The sequence below is a fragment of the Poecile atricapillus genome, chromosome 1 (assembly GCF_030490865.1).
Source record: "Poecile atricapillus isolate bPoeAtr1 chromosome 1, bPoeAtr1.hap1, whole genome shotgun sequence".
In the NCBI taxonomy this organism is placed as follows: Eukaryota; Metazoa; Chordata; class Aves; order Passeriformes; family Paridae; genus Poecile; species Poecile atricapillus.
Window position 1 is genome coordinate 151,908,542 of NC_081249.1, and position 12,036 is coordinate 151,920,577.

General features: G+C 35.7%; 1 protein-coding gene across 4 annotated transcripts in view; it reads left to right on the forward strand.

The window, feature by feature from the left end:
* The window catches only part of DPH6 (diphthamine biosynthesis 6), a 195,303-nt gene that overhangs the window by 142,232 nt on the left and 41,035 nt on the right, over positions 1-12,036 (forward strand). For all 4 annotated transcript variants that reach the window (XM_058827208.1, XM_058827198.1, XM_058827189.1 and 1 more), the window contains one exon: positions 11,195-11,600. In XM_058827208.1, coding sequence (XP_058683191.1) covers positions 11,195-11,600 — 406 coding nt within the window. The remainder of the gene's footprint in view (positions 1-11,194; positions 11,601-12,036) is intronic.

Below are 12,036 nucleotides of genomic sequence, written 5' to 3' on the forward strand. Positions count from 1 at the left end.
AGCATCAAGTCTTTCTCTTTTCCTGCTTCTTTACCCATACCCAGCAAGAAGGCTGGGGTTTGGCAGAGATTGGAAGGGACATAGTTGAAACACCTGAGCCGAACTGACTAAAGTATTACATTGTATTATATGTCATATAGATTCATGTTTGGTGATAAAAACTGGTGCAGGGGTAAGGTTTTTTTCATAACTTTTTGGGCAGCCAAATATAGTAGATTTTAAGAAATTGCCTGAACTGCGTCAAGTTTGACTTCTGTAGCACTGAACTGGGAGAAAACTGGTTCTGCAAAATCCAAGTTCCAAACTGTATGTAGGACATTATTGGTCAATGCAAATGGCTTGAGTTACAATAAAAGGCATGTGAAGTCCTAGCAGTCATATGCTATGCCATTTAACCAACCTTGTTTTGCAGTCATACCGTATTAAAAAATGAAAGTAACTGACTAGTCTGTTGAAAACAATATTTACTGCAAAAACATTTATATACGTAAGATGGAATGTAAATGTATTTTCCAGTAAAAAAATCGTGTACTAAAATGCACCACATTCAAAATTAAATTGCTTGCCAGAAAGCCAGTCATATCCTGATCTGCATCAGAAGTATGACCAGCAGGTTGAAGGAGATGATTCTGCTCCTCTGCTCTGCTCTGCTCTGCTCTGCTCTGCTCTGCTCTGCTCTGCTCTGCTCTGCTCTGGTGAGACCCCAGCATGAGGACTGTATCCAGCTCTGGAGTCCTCAGGACAGGAAGGACATGGACCTATTGAAGCAAGTCCAGAGCAGGACTACCAAGTTGACCAGAGGGATGGAGAACCTCTCTTATAAGGAAAGGTAGAGAGAATTGGGATTGTTTAGCCTGGAAAATAGAGGGCTTTGGGGTGACCTAGTTGCAGCCTTCCAGTACCTTGAAAGAACTTACGGGAAAGATGGGGCAAGACTGTTTACAAGAGCATGTAGTGACAGGGCAAGGGGAAGTGGCATCTGATTGAAAGAGAATGGGTTGAGATTAAATATTAAGAAATAATTATTTTCTGTGAGGTTGGTGAGGGACTGACAAAGGTTCCCCATGGAAATTATGGATGATTTAACACCAGAGGCTTCAAGGCCAGGCCTGGCTAGGCAACCTGGTCTAGTGGAAGGTGTCCCTGTCTGTGGCAGGGTTTATGGAAGTAGATGATCATCAAGGCCCCAGTTCAAGCCATTTTGTGGTATTATGAAATTATTTTCGATTGCACATCTTTTGTCATATTACTAATCAAGGTGGCTACCACAATGAGGGAAAGCCTGACAGTTAGTGGAAGTTTAGTAATGCCACCAGAGTTTTCAAATTGTTTTTCTTCTGCCTCTTGCAGCATCAAAATTTTCTTCCTTGCATTCTACAAAATTTAGTTACAGGTTTGACAAGAGTAGCTAGTTTTGCTGTACATGTACAGATGAACAGATGATGTAATTAGAATATGTGAGGTGAAAGCTGATATTTGGTTTGAAAATTGGTTCCAGAGCTCATTGCCAAAGTTCAGAAGGAAGCAGAATTTCAAAGGAAAGGTCTTTGCAATCAGTATCCAACATTCAAATTCTGTCATAAAATCTGTTATCCTTAATGCCCACAAAGTAGATTTTGACCATTAACTTTGCTCATTTTCTGTCCCATATGGGTACACACTCACAAATGATTTTCAACTGAAATCTTTCCATCTTGAACATCCTCTTGAACATCAGTTCAACTCTTTTTCCTAAGTGCTTATTTTTGACACTACACATGAAGGATAAAAACCCTCAGAGTGACAGTCTGTGATCATGTTTCATGTGGCAGACTTCATTTGCTTTCAGTTTGTATTACTATCAATTTATGACTTTGTTCCTTAAATACTTATCTTATTTTTCCACATTGTAACTGATATATTGAATGATGTATGTTTGAGAGGTATTTCAAGGATCTTAACTTCAGTCATTAACTGGTTACGTCTTGGCTCAGGAAGCTCTAGTTCGTTGAGAGAAAGTTAATATTTTTGAAGCAAATAAAACAGCTTTTTAGTATGTAATTATTTTCTTATCAATTTTACATTTTCATGCCCTTTTGAGCATCTAGCATGCGGTGCTTGAATTTACATTTAGCTCTGCAGGAACTGCTTTAAATATTATTATTAAGAAGGAAGAAATCAAAAATCAAAGTGAATTTTTAGTACAATATCAAGGTATAGGAAGGTGCAATTGCAGCAACAGCAGCCTGGATTAGTGTATAGAACTAGCTCACAGCTTGACAGAAAATCCCTGCTGGGGAGGAAATGTAGGGGAACTGGCAGAATTTTGCTACATCTGCTCCCTACTGCTAATAAGCTTTAACCCATTTCATTTTTATTGTGCTTGGTGTTTAGATATTTTGTTTCCAAAATTATATCTGTAACTATGAGAACACATAAAAGGAAGCTCGACAGGTAGGACTGGTTAAAAATTTAAAACTATCAGCAAGGAATGTTAAAGGCCGTAATGAGTAAATGGTTGCCTTCTCAGTGTGGGATTTTAGAGTTCAGGCACATCAGTGCTGCCAGAAAGGCTGAACAGAAGAACTGGGTAGAACTTATTTCATAGCTGGAGTGGCTTATACAGCCAGAAGGCACCATTAGATTATTTATTCTGACCTGTATATCACAGATCATTACATTTCACCCAGAATTTCCCGTTCTGAACTCTGTGAGTATACTTGCACTACAATATATCAGACCTTAGGAGTTCCAAATACTTTATGCCATAGGGTGAGAATGAAAAGGCTGAGCTTCTCATGCAGTAGGAAGAGGGTTTGCCAGGTTGGTAAGTACACATGGTAGCACTACTTCTGCAGAGTAAAGCGATCAACCAAAGGCTTATATGGACTTTAAAAACGTGAAAAAACCTTCTTGACCCCTTTGAATTAGGGAAAAAGAGACAGGTATTCATATTGTATCAGAATACTTGTATCAGAGTTCTGCTGAAACCATGAAGTTCTCTAAAATAAAATAAAATTTAAACCCCCACTCCCCAAATCTGTTTTAATAAACAAAAGTTAAGACTTAATTTGTCTCATGACACATCAATGGGAGTAATTAGGAGGGAAAATCAGAGTCATGTCAATTTTTAAAATTAATAAGAATTGTCTGATTCTGCATTTCAGGTATTTTGCCCCTGTGGCAGCCCTGCTGGCAGTCCTGTTCTCAGCTTCTCAGTTTCTCAGTCCGGAGACATCCACTGCAGTACTTTGAACATGCTTTTATCTGAATAATCAGTGTTATAACTAATATTTAAAACCATCTAAAAATGTGGGGGAAATGGTATTGTATATTTTCCATTTGATATTATCACATGCTTACCAGAACTGATTATACATTTTAAAATCTTTCTTTTACTCTGGGGGTGGCATGATTGTCACATACAATTTTGAAATATATTTTAAAGAGAGATTGAAATGTATAAAATTTATTGAGTAGTTGATAACTTGATATCTGTGGGGCTGATGAGTCTGTGCTTTTAGATAATAGGTTAGAACAAGATTGTGATACTTACTTGAGGGATGATGCATAAATGGAAGTCTCAGTCTTTCAGTAGAAGATGCTTCTCCATTACTGTGCATGTCTTTCATGTGTCTGTCTTTCAGCAGGTCAGTTTACATTTTCTATTTTTCTCTCAAGTTATTCTAACAAGAAATTGTTTGAGCTTCCTTAGCAAGAAAACTTCCAGGTTGATAAGTCCAGAAAACAGAGGTGTTAGCCTAGTTATTGCAGACTCTGTGTACATTCTTCAGTCTTTCAGCTGGTTTTTTGTTCTAGAGACTTGTTCAAAGCTGATGTCTTCATAGAAATGTGATACTGATCGCTGCTGTTTTGATCCTGTCAGAGCTTCTCAGTTTTTGAAATAAAAGGAGAAAAACACACTGATCCAACAATAGAAAAGAGAAACAAAATTAACAAGCAAATGATATCCTTCTGTACTAAATATAATCAAAAGAGAGCTTGTAAGGTTATGTCTTAAATTTCAACATAACTCTTTTTTCTATCACACAGAAATCATGAGAATTTATACCACTTCTTGGCCCCTGTTGACAATCATGGTAAAAGATAGAATAGCAAGTTGTTAAATTATTCTGTTTGAGCAATATAAGCTATAGATCATGTTAAGTTATTGAACTGGTTTCTTAGGAACTCTATTTTCATGAGTTCTATATTTGCTTCACTTTTTTATGTAATGCTTACCTATTCTTCCAGTGGCACTATTCAGACACTGTTCATCATAAGATTTTTGATTCTGCAAAGATTTCAGCACATCTTTTATGCACCAGAAAGCTATCTCAACTTATATATCAAATTTACTATATATTTATTGTGGGATTTTGGTCCTAAGAGTGTTGTTACTTAATTATTCTGGTAGTTTCTTCTGACATATTTGGTTGACTACCATAAAATTCTAGCCCATCACCTTGTCTAATCCTAATAATAGCCATCAATATCTTGTTTAGATTTCAAATTTCATATACTCTCACTAAAATAACTTGGGATATGGCCATTTAGTCCACCTGAAAAACGCATCTCCTAGAAAATTTAAGTTATGCTTGGCATGTTAATTGCTGACCATTTCATATCTAATTATTAATTTTGCATCACTACTATAGCTATGTGAAGATTTTTTTCACAATTATTAAAGTGAAAATTTATTTTGTATTTTTTTCTAATATGAACAGGTGGAATTATAATCATTATATCAAAAGAATACATTAATTAGAAATCTATTTAAATTACAAAAAATTATTGAAAGCACCCTGAGAAATAGTACTACCTCTGAATTTCTATACTTATACTTTTCCCCCTGTATCTGATTTCTCTTTTTCATGTTTCTGTTTTCTAACGATAGCTAAAGACTGCACAAAAAAGAAATTACTCTGAAAAATGTGCTATCAGATGCTACTACAAAAAATAAAAAACATTTGGTTTGCTCTAGATTATCCATGGTTCAGTAGCATCAAAGTACAGGGTCAGTTTCGCAGTTGACATTTACAAAATAATTTCTACATGACACAGTGGTTACTGAACTACCTCCAGCTTTGTCCCACATGTTGAGGAGTGAGTAGAGAGAACTAAAATTTCAGAACAACTTGTTTCTTTTCATATTTACCCTATTTATTCTCTGAAAAATACTCAGTTTATAAGACTTCATTTTTAGTCTGCCAGTTTTGTGTTAATGTCTTTTTGACATACACCAAATAATTTGTTTTATTTCAGAAAGAAATACTAAATGTCTGACTCTTATTTTTGTAAACTTTCCAAAAGGAACATTCTTAGCAATTTTACTGTTATAAAACACTGTGGTATTCATTATTTGAATTCAGATGTGGTATACCAGGAATGCATGTGGCCTATTTATTAGACAAACTAGGATGTTGAAAAGAATTTCTTCTATCCTACTTTCTTTGGGAGGTGACATTTTTATTCTTATGCAGTTTTCCTAGTGGAATCTTTACTTTTTTAAGTCATAAACCTATTGTTGTGAGAGACTCTAGCAAAGCTTAAACTGGATCTCAGGAGTTTGATGCACTCTGTTTAATGCATGCAGTGTAAAAGAAATTTTAAATGTATTATTTAAAGGCACATTAATCTTTCCACTGTAATGGTGTAATAATGCATGCCATATAAGGTTTTCATAAACTCAGCTTCTAAAAGTAACATCAGAGTATCTTTCTTTTTGTTCTCCAAGTCACTTCTTTGTAGAGATAGCAATTATGCATTCATCTCTGTCTCTTATAGCCTGATTCCATATTCAGCTGAGAGATAGATAGGACATAGTCCTTACTAACACAACAAAAAGGATATTTCTCACTTAGCACAAAGGGAGGATAGTCAAACAAATTTGTATAATAAATGTTAAAGGCCAAAATGTGTACCTTTTTCAGTTTAATTAAGCAAAATAGTTAAATATTTATACAATGGACTGAAGACAGGTTTGTCTTTAATTCATTATTGCTTTGTTTTCCTTGGAATTTTAATAGTTCTGCCTTGGATTATTTCTTTATTACAAAAAAATAAATTATATTTATAAGATTAGCACCTTTAAAACAAAACTCTGTGTAAGTTTACAACCTTTACAGCCCAGTATTTTTCATTTAACTCTGCTCATTCTATTGGATTCTGTGTCAGTTTGTAGCAGTATTGCAAATATATCAGGCATTCATTAGTGTGAGAGTATTTTGTGGCTCTCTGAATATCCATAGTGAAAATTGGGTGAATCTTTACAAAGAACTGAGGCACAGAAAACACAAGGAGATTTGGTAATACTGTGAACCAATGTGATAATTTCTTGTATCAGTGCAAAGCTCAGGAGAGTATTATGCATGAAGGAATTCAGATAACACTTTTGCTTTAATGTAGGGTTAATTACGAGTTTAGAAGCCCACTGACAACCTCTGTTGTTCACCTTGCTTCTTGGGGTATGAAAGTGCAATTTCTGAAGTAAACACATTGATGAAAGTGTTAGCTAAGGAATGTTTCTACAAAGCTGCCTTTTCACTTCAGTTTAGGCCCAAAGTACTGGAAGTTCCCATTCTTGTTTCTCATTATTAGATCCTTTACTGAATTGTATCTTGTCTAAGAACTGTAGTACTGTGGCCTTCAACAAGTATTCAGTCAAGCCTTTTGACCCTTTCTATTTCTTACCAAACATCGTTATACTTTTGCAGATTTGGATTGAGCATCCATCACAGAACCTCTTTAGAGGGGTTAACACAGAGCAGTCAGTCTGGGTGGCTCCAGTGTAAGGCAGCTCCAAACCCCTGTTCCTGTGGCAGGTGCCTAAGCAGACAAACCTCCTGCTTGGCACTGTCTGGGACCGTTGTGTTTCAGTTGTCCATGCTGTCTCTATCAGTTAAGGCAGAAATGAAGATATGTATGTCCCCCTAAAAGTAGCTTTACAGGTCTATATGTGATTCTCCGTTTGGAGAAAGAAGAGAAACCTTTCTTTCCTCTGAAGGAGTAACCACATTGAATTCCCACTTCTTCCAGCCCAATATTCTGGTGCCAGTACCTCTGGTGAAGAAGTTTAGGCACTCAAAGCTGTTATCTGCAGCTACTTGATTTGACTCAGTGTTTGCAATTCATCTATAAAATCAGTCTGGCATATCACAGATGAACATAAAATTCCTTTAGGATCATGGGAATTTTGGAAGGGACTAATAGTGAAAAACATGTGAGTCCAACAAATCCCAGTTCTTTACCAAACACACCACTAGTATTAGCATAAATGATTATTTAAGAACATAATATTAACCATAATGGTGTACACCTTGCTCAATATTTTGACTCCTAACAGTAGCCCTAAGCAGAAATGAATAATAAAACCATATATCTACTCTTATATTCTCCTAACCTCGAACTATTTAATTCGTATTTAAATTGATCAAATAAATTTTGTTATATAAATCATAATATTTATATGAATTAGTAATGTAGATAAATTAAAAATAATCTAGAAATTATGTCTCTTTTTATAATGCCAACTGAATCTGTGTTCTAAGAACTCGTTCAGGCTCCCCTTGAACCCCTGTAAAGTTCTTGCAACCAGAGCGTTCTCCACCAAGGAGTTGTAGGTGTCACCTACTCTTGTTCATTTTGAAACCATGCTCTTACTAATGTCATTTGATGGTCCATAGCTCTTTGCACAGAAAGACAAGCATGCAAAATCAGTTGTTATCCCTATCCACTCTTTTTATGTCATGTATGACTTTGTAAGCCTCTGTCTTCTCATTAAGAAGGCTGAAGAATATTTCCAATCAGACCCTCAAGAGCTTTTGATCATGTTTGTCCTCCTCTGAATATATTTCGAGTCCAGTGTGCCCTTTTTCAGCTAGAGAGACCCAGAGTTGTTTATCTTACTCAAGATGTTGGTGAATTGTGAATTTTTACAGTGGCATAAAGTTACCCACTTTGTTTTCTTTCTTTATTTGTTTTCTTAACTGCTGTTCAGCTTCTGTGATTCTTTATTAACCAGTCCATGAAGACCTTCTAAGATGTCACTTAGCTTAATATAGAAGTTTTCTCAGTGTTTACAATAGAAGCAGAGTCACTTTCTCAGTCATCCTAAAATGTACTCTATACCTTTGGTTTCTCCTGTGAGTTATTGAAACATGCATTGTACCCCAGGAGAAAATCAGTATTTTCTTCAAGGTGGGAAAAGTCCTTTGTTGAATTGTGGGGTTTTTGAAAAAAAAATGTGTTAAAAAATGTTTGTAGTCTTTCTCTGGATATGACATGATATAGATACAATGAATATGTGGAATGATACAGATATAATGCATGTATTTAGAAAAATCTGCCTTTTGGCTTCCTTTTTCAAACTTTCTGGATCTCAATCTTTTACATCTTTGATAAATTGAGTAGCAGATGATCCTGTTGGTAAAGGGAAGATATTATGAAACATGTTTTGAGGACAATGTAATATGAGATTCAGTTAGAAATCACTTGTATTATCAAATCTGTGTCCAAAGTTTTGGGATCTACCATTTCCTAGCATGACAGAATTGTAATTTTGTCATAGTGTGGTCTCTGAGATGATCCAAGTTTACATCCATTCCTGAAAAATGTCATTGTTGTAGAACTGTTTATTTTCAGAAGGTGTCTCCTGCATGCTGACCCTGTTAGCTGATGTCCTTCCCCAGCCCTCTTAAAATCAGATAATGTAAAAGTATAACACATGAGTAGCATCTTTCTCCATATAATCTCAGCAGTAAGCCATTAAACCTTTAGATCTCCTTATTTTCCCCTGTGATATTCAAACATCTCTTAGTGCAGAACTACCTTGTATTATTTGTTCCTTGAAAGGATTAAATCTAATGGAAAGTCTGACAGTGGAAATTAGAAACTTCAACATGCTTTTCCCATGAAATGAAAATCATTTGGAAACCGACAGCTAGGAAAAAATGGGGAAAAGGGCAAATATCTTAGGATGACATCTACACCTACAGATTAATGAAATTTGTGAAGATTTGTAAAATTAAGGCAATGCGTACTTTCAAGGAATCATTGCTTTCAACAGTGTTTGCTCCAACAGATTTCTTGTCTCTCAACAAGAATTTCACTGTGATGAATTTCACTGATGAGAGTGCAGAATGAATTGTAAAAACAATTTAGCCAATCAAATAATTCCTCTTTGTTTTCACTCTTAATACTTATACTGTTTTAGCATTGTATGATTTCTTAGCAGAAATATATTCATCCTATCATAAAGATATTCAGTTCTTTTAGAAAATTGTAAATGTCTGAAAGGTAACTCGAGTTTAACACAAATGTCAGTGATTTCTTGAAAATGAGTCAGAAGAGGTCACTGTTAGAACTATTTCTATAAAATTCTGTAGCCACTGATGAAAGATTATTAGTCCCCAGTAGCTCTATCATTTGTGCTTTGTGCAAACTCTAAAGTTAAAGGTTATGAGTGTTATGGTACCATACAGGTGCACCATGAGTAGTCTTTCACACAGAATGATTCTCAATTGTTAAATTTGGAAATGTACTTTCTCCTGGCCTTAATTTTCATGTAGTTCTTCATATTCTAAATGGCAGCTGAAGGCAAGCAGAAATAGCGAGTAATTGATTTAACAACCTGAGACAAGTACAGGGAACTAGAAAAGTTTGTCTCAGTGCTTGATGTGACCTGAGAGAGCTTCTTTAGACTGTTTTTTTCTAACCAGTACCTCAGCACCTTGGGCCAGCAAAATGGCCTTTAAGCCTGAATGAGCATGACTTTTTTTTTTTTTTTTCCTCAGTGCAAAGCTCCAGTATTTCATCTTTTCAAACTGCTTTACAGCACTCCGAGCAGAATTATATTGACAAGGTTAGAATTCGTCTCCTAGAGGAGAATGCTGTGCTCCTGTTAAGTGCTAATATAACATTTATGCGTAGCTACCTTAATAACTGGCCTGGCCAGCCTAATGAAACTACAGAAAGCGAACAGCACTCCGTGAGATTTTATTATGACTGAAGTGATTGCAATTTGAGACAAATTGTCCCTATTTCTGTTACCACATCAAAACCAGAAATGCTGAAGCAATTGCTACATGTTTGGGATAGAATTACACTCCACTATCATTAATACAGAAGTAAGTGCATTTTTCATGTAAACAGCTCACAAGGGTCAAGCATCAAAGATATTCTGTGGAAAATTCTTGTCAATAACTTTGTGAGTGAATTTTGAAATAAAGTGCCTGGAACATGTCATTATTTCTTCCTCTCAAAGTTGAGAGAAAGTGGTTGAAAATTGAGCTTGTGAATTGAAGGTTCTGCAAGTTACACGGCCTTATCGACTTCAGGCAAAATGACAGGCTTGCCTCGTTAATATTTTTCTTTCAGAGGTCAGGCAATGGACAATATTGACAGTATATACTGGAATGTAAGCAAACTGGTATATAAAAAAAAGTTATTATCTGTGTACAGAAGATGGTGTAAGTCACTAATATTAAAAATTCCTAATATACTGTCTCTTCATAAAAATTGAGGAAAAAGTAAGGAAAAAAGTAATCCATTGGTCAAAAAAAGCATTTCAACTGCTCAGGTATTTGAAAGCTATTTAAAGCCATCAGAAAGAAGGGAACTCAATTACTCAGATGTAGCTGACCAATTTAGCTAATTAGACATGCTGGTCGCTGTGAAAACCATTTAAATATGCATTCACAATGAACTCTGCTATTTTAAAAACACATTCTATCTTCTAAGAGGGTGCTCAGGATAATTCCGCTGTTTAGAATTATCTGAACTATATTTTTGCTGTATCTAAACTGAATCTTTAGTACTCCAACTTGTAAAATAAAACCTATGTATTTACTGACTCATTGCTGTAGTTTTGGTAGTTCCTATAATTTTTTTATTCTTCCAAAACCTTTGGTACAAACAAAAATCACCATATGCAAAAAGACTTCTTTTGATTGCAGAATGACTGCAAAATATATTATGATCAGCTTTTTTTTTAATGGTACAGGCATAGAAGTGGTTTGAGATTGCAAAAATTAGGAGATACTGTCAGATAAATTCATAATTGCTCAAGATGACTTTTTAATAAGGGAAGTTGAAGGGAAAAGCACTTTCCATTAAATAACTGTACTACATATTCTTTTTTAATATTTTAACTGCATATAAGCAACATTAATTTCTACAACTCTATAATATGGACATTATTTTGTTTATCTTTTAGGTTGAAGATTCAGAGATGTATCATGATGAAACTGCAGTAGGTGGGTTGCTTGCTGTGGTTGTAATATCTCACCTACCCAGAGATGCTGCCATTGAATGGCATGTTGTTGCAGTAGTTGATGATCCACTCCAAAGAAAACATATTGCAATGAAGATGTTGTCAGAAGGCTTCCAAATTGAGTGTGAATCTGTGGAGTCTAGTTCTGCATCTTGTGCATCCATCTCAGTACGCCTGAGCTTGATTTCATCATCCACTTCTCACCTTGATTTAGATGGACCTCTTCATGACTTAGTTGCTATGTTTAAACAAGCTGTTGACAAACTTTCAGAAGACTGCAGTGCCAGTCCTTTGTCCTTTAGAGCTTTCTTCAAGGAGCATGTCTTTGATGCTGAAACACTGCAAAAAGGTAAGACTTACTATTGACAGGAACTAGGTGTAATACTAAGTATAAGATACTTCTTGCTTACTTCTACATCAGATTTCATTGGAAAAAAAAAGATTTAAGAGGAGTGTTTCAAGGATAGGTGGCCAAAAAGGCCAGTGGCATCCTGGCCTGTATCAGCAATAGTGTGGTCAACAGGACCAGGGCAGTGACTGTCCTCGTGTACTCAGCACTGGTGAGGCCGCACCTCAACTCCTGTGTTCAGTTTTAAGACCCTCACTGCAAAAAACACATTGAAGTGCTGGTGCACGTCCAGAGAAGGACAACAGAACTGGTGAAGGGTCAACAGTAAGTTATATGAGAACAGGCTGAGGGAACTGGAGATTTTTAGCCTGGGGAAAATGAGGCTCAGAGGAGACCCTACTGGTCTCCACAACTGCCTGAAAGAAGGTTGTAACCA